This window comes from Trypanosoma conorhini (genome assembly GCF_003719485.1).
Source record: "Trypanosoma conorhini strain 025E chromosome Unknown Tco_14.4_contig_00183, whole genome shotgun sequence".
Lineage (NCBI taxonomy): Eukaryota > Euglenozoa > Kinetoplastea > Trypanosomatida > Trypanosomatidae > Trypanosoma > Trypanosoma conorhini.
Genome location: NW_021704269.1, coordinates 4,649 through 18,918, shown reverse-complemented (window position 1 = coordinate 18,918; position 14,270 = coordinate 4,649). Strand labels below are relative to the sequence as shown.

Sequence of the window (14,270 nt, the reverse complement as noted above, 5' to 3'; positions counted from 1 at the left end):
TGTGTGTGTGTGTGTGTGNGTTTTGGCGCGCCCAGCTGCCCCTGTCTCCGCCACGCGGGACGGNGGAAAAACGGGACTGGCCGCGTNTGGGGCGGCACAACACCGGCGGCCGGTGGCAAAAGGAACGAGGGACGCCGAGCAGAAGAAGCGTCAGGGGTCCGGTGAGTTACCAGACACACTACCACTACTACCACTACTAGTAGTACTATTGTTGTTATTGTTTTTCTTCTTATTTCTGTGCATGTAGCGGCTTTTGTTTTTTTTTTGCCTCCCATTCCTCCTCCTTCTTTTTTTTTCGTTCTCTATTGGCCGGGCGGCGGGGTCCCGGGTGCTGCTGGGGCGTGAGATGGGGGAAGGCAACGGCAATCTGCGTCTTCCCCGCCTGCCCCTTCTCTCCCCCCTCTCACTCCCCCTTCCTCTTTTTTAGTTGTTTCTTCTTCCTGCCTGCTCCAGCAGCGGCAGCGGGAATGTATATGTGCATCGAAACATCTACCTCTGCCTGTGTGTGTGTGCGTGTGTGTGTGGAGGATGCGCGCGTGCCCCCGCGGCCCACCTCTCCCGCCCCCGCGCGTGCTGCACCCGCCTCTCTCTCTCTCTTCTTCTTCTTCTTCTTCTCGCTATTTCTCTCTCGCCTCGCGGCGGCAGTGCAGCGAGGGAGCGACGCGGGCAGCAGCGGGTGGCCGTCCGCAGCAGCTGTTCGCACTGTTGTGTTCTACTCGAGGCTCTTGTAACTAAAAAGGGGCCGCAGGGCCGACTTGAAAGCAGAGAGAAAAGATAAGAAGGAAAAAAAAAATAGGGTAGGAGCGTAAAGAGAAGTACTGGTCTTCTCTGGAGTGGTGTTGCGGAGTAGCAAAGGCAAGGACAAAACAAAAAAAAAGAGAGAGAGAGAGAAGAAGGGATTGTAGTGCTGTCCCCTCACCGCACTTTATCGCAACGGTCCAAAGGCGCGTGCCGCTTCCGCCGGCCCCTCCGTCAATGCGGACGCGCCATCGCTGCCGCGCCCAATTCGGGGCACCGGCGTGGGCTCCGCCGCCGCTGCAACTACTGCTACTATTACTAGCCACCTGGGCGGCGTGCTGTTGTGTGGCTGCAGCCGCACAGGGAAACGCCGCCGCCACCTTCTCCTGCCCCATCGGGTGGACGTTGTGGTCGCCGCCGTCGCAGCCGCGTGGCGACGCGCCGGCGGATGCTGCCGCGGCGTTGTGCGTGCAGCCGCAGAGACTTCGAGTGGCACCGGCCGAGGTGGCCGACGTGTGTGCCCGCATCTTTGACTTGTACCCGCCCCGTGGCTGGAGTGGCGCCGCCAGAGAACTCGCCCCGCGGGCCATCTCCGTGCATTCCGACGAGCAAAATGCGTGGCTGCGAGACCTGCTGCAGCCGCTTTTCGCCGCGACGGGGGAGCCCGTGGCGCTCGGTGGTGCCGCCGGGTTCGGGGATGTCGCCTGGTGGGACGGCGTCGACGCGGGGGGCGGGGCGCCGCAGTACGCCCACTTTGCCCCCGCAGTGGACTGGCGAACGCGCAGCGGTTGCATCGCCATGCAGCCCGACGGTTATTGGCGCCTGGTGGACTGCAAGACCCCGCGAAGGGCATTTGCGTGCTCCTTCCCGCTCCCTGCCGCCGCCGAGGGCAGCGGCGAGGGCGGCGGCAGCGAACACGGCGGGGAGAGTCCGTCGCCGCCGACGGAGGCTCCCGCGGGGGACGAGCCCGTCCTCCCACCGCAACCCACCCGCCCGCCGGTGCCAACCCGCCCCCCGCGTGTCTCACCGGGTGGTCGTCGTACGCGGAGAAATGTTACCGCCTCTACACGGCCTCGATCGACGAAGAGGCGGCGGCGGGGGGCGGCGGCGACGGCGGGAGGACGCAGCAGGCGGCGCGGCAGTTTTGTGAGGCACTCCATCCCCGCATCACCCTCACTGGCGTGCTAAGCGCGAGCGAGGGTGCCTTCCTTGGCCGTCTGGTGCGGGACTGGGCGGGGAATCGCACCGACGCGTGGGCGCGGGCTCGTGCATTTCTTGGCGGCATCTTCACCGCGCGCGGGTCCGTGGGTGTGTGGTACGAGGACGCCCTCTGGTACGGAGAGGCGGCGTACGCGCGCAGCTTCCCCTCGAGTCCGACGTGGCCCACCGCGGCGAACCGCTTCTTCTCTAATTGGGGCGCAGGGGAACCAAGACTCCCCTTCGGCTGCGTGGCGGTGGCGGCGGACGGCGCGTGGCGGGCGGTGGACTGCCGCGCCTCCTTGCCGTTCGTCTGCGCCTACCTCAACGACGGCACCGTGACCCCAGAGACCCCAGAGCGCACTCCGGAAGGCTCCTCCCGCTCCTCAGCGGACACGGACGCCGACAACACCACAACCACCACCACGACCACCACATCTGCGCCACAGCCGCCAGAGGAGTCGTGCATGGAGGACTGGGCGTACTTTGCACCTACGAGGCGGTGCCTTCGCGTCTTTACGGATCGTTCCGTTGCCGCCGCTGACTTGGAGCAGCACTGTGGTCAGCTGCTCGACTACGCCGCGGCTGACACGATTCACGCGGCGCCCGTGGCGTCTGTGGAGGAAAGTGCCTTCGCCGGTCAGTTGGTGGCCAATGCGGGGCTGGAGCGTGCGCTGGTTGGGGTTTCGTATATAGAGCGAGGCGTGAGCGGGCTGTACCTTGACGGGGTGACGGCGTGGGAGCCGTCGCTGGCAGAACGCCTGTGGGCCGTGGGTCAGCCCACGCGCGAGAGCGGTTGCGTCGTCGTTGACGCCGCGGGGGCATGGCACACCTTCCCCTGCGGCACACCGGCCAGGGCGTATGCGTGCGCGTATCGGGCGGGGGCAGTTCACCCGCCGGCGAGCACCCCCGCGCCGACGAACACAACAACATGGCCGCTGGAAACACGCGTCGCGTCGCTTGCAGGGGCGGTGCACTTGGTGGTGGCGGCCGGCACTGTGGGGACCTACACCGTGGCCGGCGCGGGAGGGTCGACGGACGGGCTGCTGCTCATGTTTGCCCCGGATCTGTCGGAGGTCGTCGCGAGTGTGGGCTGGAGCGAGATTGCGGTGGTGTCGCCGTGTGGCGGCGGCTACACAAAACAGGAGTACATCTTTGCCGTGATGCAGGGCGTGGTGACGGTCACCCACCCCGCCGAGGCAATGCGGGGGCGCGTGTGTGTTTCCGACGATGGAGTGCACTACCTGCCGGCAGGCAACCTCACATTTGAGGTGGTGGATGCGGCCCTGCGTGGATTTATCCCGCAGCCGCCGTCCCCTTCACCGGAGGAGGAAGCGGCGGGCGGAGGAGGAGGAGGGGGCGGGAGCAACCGCGGCGGCGGAAACGCGTCGATGCTCATCTCCCAAGCGGTGGGTGTCCGCCTCGGGTCCAGCGGGGCGCTGCGGCTCGCCGTTCACCACCGCCGCCCCGGCGCCGGCGCGGGGATTTCGCGCCTTCGCTTCTCCTCCTCCCCCGACTGCACGGGCGGCCGCTACCTCCTCGCCGGCGAGAGCTGCGTCGTCGCCGCGCCGGAGCCCGGGCGGCCCCTGGTGACGTACCAGCGCGCCGACGTTGTGCCCGCCAGGGGCGTTCGCCTCGACCCAGCCGCGCCGGCAGCGGCGGCGGCGCCCACGGAGTTCTTCGTCTGCGTCGCGGCGTTCACGCGCGTCCCTCCGCCGCAGTTGTCGAACAGCAGCGCCACCGGGTGGAGCACGCGGCCGCCGCACGAGCGTCTCTTTCCCGCCGCTGCTGAGTCCGGCGTGGGCTACGGGAGGGGGCTGGCTGCAAACCCGTCCTCCTCGCTCTCCGCGGACGGCCAGCCGGTGCGGCTCTACACCCTCGCACCCCGCCTGCGGGTGTACGTCACTCCCCCGCACGTTGCTCTTCGCGGCATGTGGGCGCTACCGCCCTCTGGCCTGGAATCCGACGGCGTCTTTGACGCCGCGTCACTTGGGCCCGCCGCGACGACGCTTGCGGTGCCGCAGTTTTCATCGCCGGTCATCGTCCTTGACGGCGAGGGGCTGCGGGAGGGTATGGCGCTGCTCCTCGCGCGAGAGCCGGCGTCGTGTGCGAGGCGGCAGCCAACGTCGGGGCGCACTCCGGCCGACGCCCCTGTGCCGGCCGCACTGGACACGATGCTCGCCGTTAGCACTCTCCTGCCCTCACGGCGGGCTTTGCGGGCCGCCGGCGTCGCGGGGCAAACGCGCGTGGCATTTGTTCAACTCAACCTCAACCACACCGGACTGTGGGGCATGGCACCCGGCGAGGCAAACCTGACGTGGCACCTGTGTTTCGCCTATACGCCCCTCTCGCGGTTTGTGCCGCTTGCGGGCTTGAAGATCATCGTGACGCGGGCCCGCATCGTCGCCGCGGCGACGCACGAGGGCCACGGCCTAGACGTTGACGTTGACGGTGACGACGGCAGCAGCAGCAGCGCCACCGCCGCTTTCCCGCAGCTGAATATTGGCGTTGGATTCAGCGGCCTGCTGCGATTGTGGGGCCTTGCGGCGCACATGTGGTCCCCCAGCACGCTTAACGCGGCGGAGGTTGCCTTTGCGCAGTCGCCGCCGGGCAACGCGGCCGCGGCGGAACCGGCGCTTCAGTGCAGCAACACGTCTCTCTTTTACCGTCAGCGCTCCTTGGGCATCGTTACCCCCCGCGGCACCGCCGCCCCCGTCCCGCGTCCTCCGCCCACCACCGGCGACGCTGCGGCAGCGACGCGGGCGCAGCTGCAGCAAGAGCCGGCGTCCGTGGTCGTGATTCCGCCCGGGTTTTTCAACGAGGAAACCACGCGTCGTATGCGTCTCTGCCTGTCGGTTCCGATGCCCTTTGAGAACAGCCGACGTGTGTTTTTCCCCACCGCCGCCACCGTCGACGTCCACCCCGTCGAGGTGCGCTTCATCGGGCCCTACGCGGCACATTTCCCCGCCGCGGCGGCAGTCGCCCGTCTGACGCGTGTGGAGGTGGCTGAAAACGTCCAAGACGTGGTGCTTCCGCTTTTTGGCTACGGCCTGCGTGATGACATGCTGCTCTTCCTCGCAGGGGGGAGGTGTCACCCGCCGGTGGACGAGGCGGGAGGCGCATACTTCGGTCGCGTTAGCCGCATGAACTTCACCATCCTGCGCCCCTACGATGTGCCGCCGAACTACCGACGGCCGAACGCCGCACGCAGTGCGGCAGCCACGAGCGACTTTTTTATCGCGCTAAACATCACACACACCGCAGCCCTTGTGGCGGATCGCGTGTTTGGCGCGGCGCGGGATCCGCTCCTTCTCTGCCTCTACGCGCCAGGCACGCGCCGCGCGGTGTACCCGCTCGGATTTACGTTTGTCGTGCGTCGCCCGTACATCACGTCGATGCGGTCGATTAAAGCACCGTCGCCCCCGCAGCGGGAGGCGGCGCCGGTGGCGGTGGTGTACGCCTCCCGCCTCGACCTCGTTGTGGAGGGCTTCGGCCTGCACGAGGGCGAGGCGGCGTTCGTCCCAGCGGTGGACTGCAGCAACGCGACGAGTTTTCTCTGGCGCAGCCCCGTCCGCGCCTCAGGGGTGCCGTCGATGGCTGTCACGGGCGACGCCGCGGCTTCCGCCGCCCGCTACGTGAACCCTTTCACCTCCATGTCGTCGTGGTTTCTCTCCCTCACGCAGGCGCAGACGGCACGCATCGGGGCACGTGCGCCGGACGGCGACGTCGTTGACCGCTTCCAGTGGTGTGTGCGCTACCGGGACGCGGATGCCGCGGCAGACGCCACGGAGTGGCGCAGCGGGTTTGTGCCAACCGGCATTCCCTACCGGCTCACGATTCCCCGCACCGACGGGTTTCGCTTTGGCGGGCGCACGCTGAAGCGCATCACACGCAAGCGGCGGCACCCCACACTGGGGCGGTGGGAGAGCCTACAGCTCGCTGGACCGCTGATCTCCCACACCCTCGCGCAGGGCAACCCACTTTTTCTGTTTCTCGCGGAGGAACCGGCGGCGTGCACGGCGCCCAACAACAACTCCCTCCTCGGCAGCAACAGCTCCGAGCGCCTCCTCGTCGCGGTCAACGGCTCTGTGATTATCCTGCCAAAACTGTTGACCCGCACGGGGACCTTCAAGCTCTGCGCCAGCGCCGTCTACCCGGAGCGGCGGCCTTCCGAGGAGGGAACCGAGGCGGCGCCCCAGTTCTTTGAGCTCACCGGCCTGCGCATCGAGCTGGTGGATCCCGTCTACGCCGTCTTTTCGCTGAACCGCACGGACCACGTGACTGTGGAGCAGGGTCAGCACTGGACGCTGCCAATCAGCGGATCGGGCCTCTCCAACATGTCACTTGTGCGCTTCCGCCCCATCGGCGCCAATTGCAGCACGCCAATGCCGCGCGATTTGGACGATGTGGCTGTGCTGAACGTGTTTGAGGGTTTAAAGTTCTTTGGGGAACTCGTGACGCCTGCCCAGACGGAGTCCGACGAAGACGACGACGACAGTGGCGGTCCGCACTACGTTGTGCTCGGACGCGACCTCATCCGCGGCCTCGCGGTGCGGGAGCACCGGCTGTGCTTCAAGCCCGACCGCTCCACGCCTTGGATGGGCTCCGAGGTCGTGCTGAACGTGCACCCCCACGTGCGACGGCCCACGCGCTACGCCTACTTTAGTGCCGACGGCAGCGACGACGTCGTCGCAGCGACGGCGCTGCCGCCAACGAAGCTTGCGCTGGCGTGGCTGACGCGCGAGAGGGACACGACGAACATTGTGGGCGCCGTGGCCCGGGAGGTGGCGGTGGCGCTCTGGTGCCGCGACGGCGCGGCACCGGAGGCGGCCGCCGTGGTGCCGTGTGGCAGCTGGAGGCGTGTCATGTTTGTTCGGCCGCTCGACGACGGCGTCCGCGACCGCGACCCGTGCTTCGTGGACTTTGAGGCCAACCAGTCGGCGACGGTGCTCGGTCCCTACGTGCTTGACGACGGTGTTCTCACCATCCCACGCGCGGTGAGCCGCAACGCAAGTTTCTACCCCAACTCCACGCAGCCGTGGATTATGTGCCTGGAGACCGCGGCGGAGCGGTGGCGGGAGCCCGTCCACCCGCTCCTGCAGCTGCAGTACACGACGGCGACCCCGGTGGGGTTCCGCCGCAGCCCTGATGACGCCAGCAACACGACGGCGACGTTTCTCGGCGCGCTACGGCGTGACGCGGGTCCGCCGCAGGACCGCACCGGACAGGAGGGCAACCGGACACTGACTCTCCACATGGGGGAGGAAAGCAAAGTATTTTACCTGAATGGCTATGGCATTCAGCGCGGTTTCATGCTGCGCTTTGGGGCGCGCTGCGACGACGGCGACGACGACGGCGCGGCGGCGGCGGCAGCGGCGCAGGGGCTGAACAATACTCTGCTGTACGAGGCGCCCCTCACGCTCGAGGACGACCACGGCGTGTTTCTGCTTCCCGCCACGCACTTTGCCCGTCCGGAGGCGCCGACGCCGATGTGCCTCTCCACCAACGGAGGCGCGTCGTACGCGCGGACGAACCTTTCCTTGACCGTCCTCCCGCCGCGCTTGCGGCGCGAGCCGCCCGCGGCTGAGTCCGACATCGCCGAGCTTGCCTTCCGCCGCACGCTCGTTGTGCCACGGCTGAGCAAAGGCGCGGTGAGCCTCGCCAATTTGACCGCCGACGACGAGGACGACAAGACGACTAGCGGCGTGAGCCAGCGAGCGGGGCGAGGCCGTGCCTTTGCGGTGGGGACGCGGGTGTTGTTTTCCTCGGCGTGTCACGAGAGCCGTGAGGGGCTGCCTGTCACCCTGGTGACGGCGCCCGGCGTCCTCACCCTGACGGAGGCGCACACGCGGGTTGCCACCAAAGGGCGGCTGCACATGTGCGTGGACACCGCCAGCGACGAAGGTGGCGACCGCGGCGGCGCAGGCAGTGGTGCGGCGGCAGAAGACGCGGGGGAAAATGCGGGCGCCACGCCGCTCCACGCGTTCCGCCCTTCGGGTCTCTTCCTCTACGTGCTGAATGTCGCGGTGACCTCCGTCTCGCTGCATCAGCCCGTACCGAACGTGGTGGCGGAGCAGAACGGCATCCGCCACCTCGTGGTTCGCCGCGGCGCTGCGCCAGTGATGCTCCTCGCCACCGTCGAGACAGCCGCGCGCGACGCCGCGGCGGCGGTGGGCGACGCCTGCAGCGCGGAGGAGCGGTACATGCGCATGCTCAACGCCCCTGGGGCCCTGGCGCTCTTTCGTCTGGCGAAGTTCCAGCTGGGCAGACCGTGCGGCGCCCCAGACCCGCAGCAGCCGGCGGCGTCCACCGCCGCCGCCCTCTCCGCACTGACCGCCACATTTGACAACAACAGCGTGCTGCACGTCGCGACGGGCGAGGGCGCCGATGCGGTGGGCTTCGCGGTGCCGTTGCACCTCGCAGGCAACGAAACCGTGGAGCCATCCGCGCCCGCCTCGCTCTGCTTCTCCGTCGACGGCGGCAGGCACTACGTGTCGGTTGGAATTTCCTACATCGCCGTCTCCTGGGCCCCCACACTCCGGGTGCGGCTCTCCACGCGGGTGGAGGAGCCAGAAGGGGAGGCAGGGGGCAACCAGTCTGTCCTCTCCAGCGTCACGCACGTGTTTGAGCAGACGAGTCACGTTGGAAGGCTGGTCGACACACGCTACAGCACCGACCTTTCCCCCGCCCACGACGACCCCCTGCTGCGCCGCTACTTGAACGGCTTCACCACTGACGCGCTCTGGTGCGGCTTCTTGCAGAATGCCGGTTTTGCGAGCGGTGGGGAGTTGTACCTTCCGGCGCTAACCATAGGCGGCGAGCAGCGTGAGAGGAGCGCCTTGCTCTTCGCCGTGAATGCCCTGCAGCGAGACATACCCACAGGGCTCACGCTGCAGCTGGAGCCCATGGCGCTTCACTGCATCGGCGAGGTCGCGGCGGCCGCGCAGCAGGTGCATCGGCAGTCCACGGGGTGGTTGTTGCCCATCGCAGGTGCGTGCGGGCGCAGCGTTCAGTCCGGCGTGACGGTTCGTCTGGTTGACAGCAGTGTGAGTTCCTGCGGGTCGCCGGCGGTTGCCGCCGCCTACGTGATGGACGTCTTCGTCATGAAACCGCCTGAGTGGGCTGGCGTCGGTGCCACGCCAACCTCGACGGCACTGCAGCTTCCAACGTTGACACGCTACGTGCCGGATGGCAGATACAAGTTGTGTGTCAAGAAGTACTTGCCCTACCGCCTGGGAAGAGCCGCGGTCTTCCTCGACACGGCCGTGGAGCTGGAGGTGACCTCCGCGCTCGGCGTGAACGCGCTTGCGGGGCTGCATCGCGGGCTGCTGGCGGTGTTTCACGGCAGTGAGGCGGAGCTGCGCGTGCAGGGCTCTGTTGTGCCGTTTGCCGAGGATGTGTGCCTTGCGTTTGTGCCTGTAGACGTGGGCAAGCACCACAACGACGCCGACGCCGTGTGCGGGGAGCTGCAAGCGAGCTTCGACAGCCGCGGCGGCCGTGGCACACTTCCCACGTTGTGGAAGCGGGTGACGGCGGCGGCTGGAGGCGGGTTCGTGCTTCGGTTGCGGCCGCGGGAGCTCGTCTCGGTCGCCCCCCGTCGCCCTGTACCGCGTCTGCTACAGCGTCGACGGAGGCGTTCGTTTCCACCCCGCCGGGGAGGCGCCGTCTTTCCTGCAGCTGACGGTCCTCCCGCCCACCATCCTTGCACTTTCGGCGCAGCACGCGGGACAGCCGTACAACCGCAGCAGTGTGACGGCCACCGCCCTGCGCCTGCAGCGCTTCACCGAGCACGACGCTTCGCCGCCCTCCGAGCCTGACTCGTCATCCGTGTGGGTCTCTGGCTTCGCGGAGCGGCCGCCGAGTTACTACCACCGCGCAGATGCGTGTTTTGTGGGGAACGGCATCGGCGCCGGCAGTGGCCGGGCGGTGGCGGTGGCGGTTCTTCGCACCGACCTCTTTGGGGAGGTGTGTGGCGGCGTCACCCTGACCGCCGACGTGCAGGCGGCGGACGCGGGGCCGCGCAACCCGCTGGCGCTCCCCGTGTTTATCATCGACGCCCGCAGCGGCTGCCTCTGGGACGCCGGCGGCAGCAGCAGCAGCAGCGGCGGCGACGAGGGCGCGGTTCTGCGGGGGGATTGGCTGAACAACACGGCGGCCCTCCGCAGGGCGGGCGGCCTGGGCGCGGCGGCGCTGCTGGGGCGGGCGTCCACCGCGCAGGAGCGTCTTGGGCGCCGCTCCGCCGCGTACCTGCTCTGCACCTCCGTAGACGGCGTGCACTTTTACAGCGCCAACGCCCCGCGGCCGGGCGCCAACCATGGCGCGGAGTGCGATGCCGCACTGCTCTCCGCGCTGGCAACCGCGGCACCCCGCGCCTCAGCGACGCCGGTGGCGAGCGTCAGTCGCCTCCCACTGGTGCTCCGCGTGGACGCAACGACGAGCGGCTCGTACTACGCCCGCGACTTGGCTGTCGTGCACCAACTCGTCCTCCGCCCCCGTGCGGCTGCGGGGCCGACGGCGCTGGAGTTGGAAGGCAGCGCGGAGTCGCTTGTGCGGTTTCAGTGCGCGGCGGCGCAGCTGCTGCGCGTTGATCCAGCGATCATTGTGTTGCGACTGGCCAACCGTGCGGTGGGGGCGGCAGGCACGTACGCCACCTACACCTTGTCGTTCTCGCTGCTGGCGGACGCGCGGGTGGGGCGGCGCGCGGCAGACGAAGCGGCAGGCACACTCACGGCCGCTCCCGAGCTGCTCCTGCGGTACGCCGCACTGCTGCGCGGCAACGACACCCAGGCGTCGCTCCTCTCGACGCTGCTGTCGCCTGCTGCGCGTGAGGCGGGCCTTGTGACGGTGTGGGCGGCGTATGTGAACTTTACGTTCGGCACCGGGGTGGACCTGCATGCGGCGCTGGCGCAGCACAGCCGGGAGCTGCCGAACACGCCTCCCGAGGAGCCGCTGTGGCGGGCCCGCTTTGCCGCGGTGCCCCATGCCAATCTCCTCGCTGAGGACGTCCCAGACAATGCGGGGAATGAAGCGGCACGAAAAATGGCGTGGTGGGCGGTGCCGCTGCTGCTGCTGTTCCCCGTCTGCCTCGTGGCGGGGGCCGGCTTTCTGTACCGGCGGTTTCTCCGGTTCCGCCCCCGCGGAGGCGCAACTGCCGCTGAGGGAGAAGAGACCTGCGGCGCGGAGTCACGAGGCAGGCGAGATGCGGCGAAGCAAAGTGGGCGGGGCGCCGCTGCGGCGGCAGATGAAAGCGGGCGAGCGTGAGGGCGCCGGCGTCGGGCGATGGCGGAAAGCGAGGCAACCACGAAGGCGAACAAAGGAGCAAAACAAAAAAACAAGAAGAGGGAGAGAGAGGGAGAAGCAAAAAAAGAAAAGAAAAAAGAAACGTGCTTGGCCCTCACTCGACATTACGAGACGTCTTGGTGCGGTATCGCGACGGCGCCCTCCTTGACGTTCTCACAACGCTGCCCCAACGAGCTCCTGCCCGTCGTGGGAGGAGAGGAGGAAGAAGGCACACACACACACATATATATATAACACATTCCACGCGTTGCGGCTGTAGTGTATCCGGCGGCTCTCCTCTCTTTTATATTGTAGGGGAGGGAAAAATGAAGAATGCTCCTCTTGCTGTCGCCGCACCCCCTTGGCGGATGCACGCATTCTTACTTCTCCTGTCCGTCTCCCGCGCCCTGCGACGCCAGGGGCATCTCGTGTGGATCAAAGGGAAAAACCAGCGAATAACGAAAAGTACATACGTGCGTGTTTATTTACATCTATACGCACTCGAAAAACAAAAATATTCAAGAGGGGCAACACGCACAGGCGCACACGCTGCTAGTAGAGCGAAGCGGACACAAATAAAGAAGGAAAAGGGACAGAGGCTTCCTAGGGAGCGATAGAAGGAAGGAGCGGGGGGAAAGAGGGTCGCCTATCTGTGCCTTTGCGCTGCGACAAATGCCCCTGACGGACGGCAAAGACAAGGACAAGGACAAGAGCGTCGTCAGGCAGGGACGTCGCCGCACCGAGTCCACTGTGCAACGTTTTTCCAAGACTGCCATTGGCGAGGGCTTTCAGCTGTGGGACAGGGACTATCTCTTAGGTGCGATGCGGCTGTTTTTGTTTAAGGGGGAAACGGCGCCGCCGTTTCAGGTTGGCCCCTGCATGGACGCCACCGGGGAGATTCTTGTGCAGATGGAGGAGTACGAAGACGCGGCGGAGCAGTTCATGGGGGCGGCGTCGAAGTACGCGCTGATTCAACAGCCGGAGTTGGCGCGGCTGATGGAGATCAAGGCCCTAGAGTGCTCACAAGGCCCGCAGGCGGCCTTGGAGAAAGTGACGCCGTACCTCGCGCAGCAAACCGCGGCGCCTACGTTTCGTGGCTTGACCCCCGCACTCGCGCGTATGCAGGCGTACAAGGCGGACCTCATGCTAAAAACTGCAGGCGACGCAGAAACGACGGAGAAGGCGGTGGAGGCGGCGAGGCAGGCGTGCCACTCTGGCTGGGATCGCATCCACGTCGCCTACATCCTCGTCGGTGACGGGTTGCAGGCGCTGGGCCGGTTTGAGGAGGCATGTGAGGCGTACGCCGACGCCGTGAAGTCCAACGCCAACTGCATCGCAGCCATGGAGCGGCAAATGGGCGTGCTGCGGATCTTCATCGCCGAGACCACGGACGAGTCACGGCAGAAGCAGCTGCGCCAGGACCTCCTGCAGCTGCTCGACAGCGCGATTGCGCTGCACCCCCGCCCCACCCTGCTGCGGGAAAAGGCCTTCCTGCTCAGTGAGACGGAGGGCGACGCCGCGGCGCTGCAGTTCCTCGACCCCCTCATACTAAATCCCCCGCCAGAGGAGGCGGATGCGGCGGGCGGCGTTGCCGGCCGCACAGTCGCCACGCTGCTGAAGGCGAAGGCCGCAATTCTCGCGGATGGCGGCAAGCTGGGCGAGGCTCTGCAGATCGCGAGGGCGGCGCTACAGGAAAGCCCCGGCGACGAGGAGGCGGAGGCCATTGTCGCCGAACTGCAGGAAGCCGCGTAGCTCCGGCGGTTGTTGTTTTTTTTTTCTGTGTGTGGGGGGGGGCGAGAGGGAAGCCGGACTCAGATGTACCGCCCATGCCTTGGCCGCGGGCGAGCCCTTCCGCCGCCATGACACAGAAGGCAGCAAGGCACGTGGGCGCGTCCGCGACCAAAAAAAAAAAGAGTAAAAGAGAGAAGGGGAGGGGACGCGCGGGGGTGAGAAGTAACCATCGTCTGCTCTCTGAAGCAGGGGGTGAGGGAGAGACAGAGAGAGGGAGGGAAGCGGATGGAGATGGATATGGTGTTTGCGTGTGGGTGTGTGGCGTGGAGGCAGAGTACGAGGGCAAAAGGAAAAGAAAAAGGAAGGGAGGGAGGGAGCGGCAAAAGGTGTGGCGAGGTAATGTACCGCAGCCAGGTGGAGGTTTGCCTCCTACTTGTCTCCACAGCAATAAAACACAAAACAAAACAAAAACAAAAAAAACTAAATGGAGAGAAAACGAAGAAGCTAAGTGCTGATGTCGAAGCCAAGCCGGGAAGTGAGAGGAGGTTGGTGGTGGTGCTGGTGGTGGGGAATAACAACAACAGTAATGCTGATTCTATATATGCTGGACGCAGCAGGTGCGCAAGGATGTTTGATTGGCAATTGTCTGCAGTATAGACGTGTATTTACCTGTATGTTGCTCTGCCTATGTATATGCCCGTGCGTCACGCCGCCAATAGCCGGATTGTTCACTTATTATTGTGGCACGTGATGTTGTTGTTTTTTGTTTGTTGTTGTTTCTGCCGTCCTTTTTTTTTTGCTTTGCTTTGCTTTGCTTGGTTTGTTTTTGCTGCTGTTGGTCGTTGTATTTCTTGTTTTTTTTTGGTTTATATTCCCTGCTTTTTTTTTCCTTTCCCTCACCCGCTCTACGCGTCTCGTGCATGAGCCGCAGGTAAACATATATACCTCTACATCTATGTATATATGCATAGAAATAATATTATTATATATATATATATGTGTGTGTGTGTTTTTTTCTTAGTTCTGTGTTTATATATATATATATATATCTCCCTTGTGTGCGTGTGTGGTGAGGGTGCCGTTGGTATCGGTGCTGGTATGCTTCGTGTCACGCGCGGTGCGCGTGGCCTCAGTGACGTTGTGTGTGCCTGTGTGTGTGTGTGTGGGCGGCTGAGAGGGCCCGTCCCTGCACCCCTAGTGCCTCTCGCCGGCGGTGTTCACAGCGCCCCGTGAACCCCCTCCCCGCCCCTCCGTCTCTTTTTTCTGCTGTTTCTTTTGTTAGAAATATATTTTTTTTTTCCCCTCCCCCTCGCTGCACGTCTGCC

General features: G+C 65.6%; 5 protein-coding genes across 5 annotated transcripts, besides 15 other annotated features; 3 read left to right on the top strand and 2 right to left on the bottom strand.

The window, feature by feature from the left end:
• Positions 1 to 21: a microsatellite.
• A 156-nt stretch (positions 22 to 177) lies between these two features.
• Positions 178 to 208: a microsatellite.
• Positions 209 to 500: 292 nt separating this feature from the next.
• Positions 501 to 524: a microsatellite.
• A 62-nt stretch (positions 525 to 586) lies between these two features.
• Positions 587 to 615: a microsatellite.
• Positions 616 to 630: a sequence feature (GA-rich).
• Positions 631 to 975: 345 nt separating this feature from the next.
• Positions 976 to 1,926, top strand: Tco025E_03844 (uncharacterized protein; the record flags this gene model as incomplete). The annotated part of the gene is made up of 1 exon (XM_029370761.1): positions 976 to 1,926. One exon carries the CDS (start codon positions 976 to 978, stop codon positions 1,924 to 1,926), a length of 951 nt encoding a protein of 316 aa, XP_029229144.1.
• A 254-nt stretch (positions 1,927 to 2,180) lies between these two features.
• Positions 2,181 to 2,223: a microsatellite.
• Positions 2,224 to 2,232: a microsatellite.
• Positions 2,233 to 2,341: 109 nt separating this feature from the next.
• Positions 2,342 to 2,371: a microsatellite.
• Positions 2,372 to 2,402: 31 nt separating this feature from the next.
• Positions 2,403 to 9,752, top strand: Tco025E_03843 (uncharacterized protein; the record flags this gene model as incomplete). Its single annotated transcript, XM_029370760.1, has 1 exon — positions 2,403 to 9,752. One exon carries the CDS (start codon positions 2,403 to 2,405, stop codon positions 9,750 to 9,752), a length of 7,350 nt encoding a protein of 2,449 aa, XP_029229143.1.
• Positions 9,753 to 9,756: 4 nt separating this feature from the next.
• On the bottom strand, positions 9,757 to 10,251 carry Tco025E_03842 (uncharacterized protein; the record flags this gene model as incomplete). The annotated part of the gene is made up of 1 exon (XM_029370759.1): positions 9,757 to 10,251. The coding sequence occupies one exon, from the start codon at positions 10,249 to 10,251 to the stop codon at positions 9,757 to 9,759; it is 495 nt and encodes a 164-aa protein (XP_029229142.1).
• A 57-nt stretch (positions 10,252 to 10,308) lies between these two features.
• Tco025E_03841 (uncharacterized protein) lies at positions 10,309 to 10,917 on the bottom strand (the record flags this gene model as incomplete). The annotated part of the gene is made up of 1 exon (XM_029370758.1): positions 10,309 to 10,917. One exon carries the CDS (start codon positions 10,915 to 10,917, stop codon positions 10,309 to 10,311), a length of 609 nt encoding a protein of 202 aa, XP_029229141.1.
• A 335-nt stretch (positions 10,918 to 11,252) lies between these two features.
• Positions 11,253 to 11,317: a microsatellite.
• A 569-nt stretch (positions 11,318 to 11,886) lies between these two features.
• On the top strand, positions 11,887 to 12,966 carry Tco025E_03840 (uncharacterized protein; the record flags this gene model as incomplete). The annotated part of the gene is made up of 1 exon (XM_029370757.1): positions 11,887 to 12,966. The coding sequence occupies one exon, from the start codon at positions 11,887 to 11,889 to the stop codon at positions 12,964 to 12,966; it is 1,080 nt and encodes a 359-aa protein (XP_029229140.1).
• A 226-nt stretch (positions 12,967 to 13,192) lies between these two features.
• Positions 13,193 to 13,241: a microsatellite.
• Positions 13,242 to 13,391: 150 nt separating this feature from the next.
• Positions 13,392 to 13,425: a microsatellite.
• A 67-nt stretch (positions 13,426 to 13,492) lies between these two features.
• Positions 13,493 to 13,513: a microsatellite.
• A 180-nt stretch (positions 13,514 to 13,693) lies between these two features.
• Positions 13,694 to 13,807: a microsatellite.
• Positions 13,808 to 13,882: 75 nt separating this feature from the next.
• Positions 13,883 to 13,994: a microsatellite.
• A 90-nt stretch (positions 13,995 to 14,084) lies between these two features.
• Positions 14,085 to 14,110: a microsatellite.
• Positions 14,111 to 14,270: the final 160 nt, after the last annotated feature.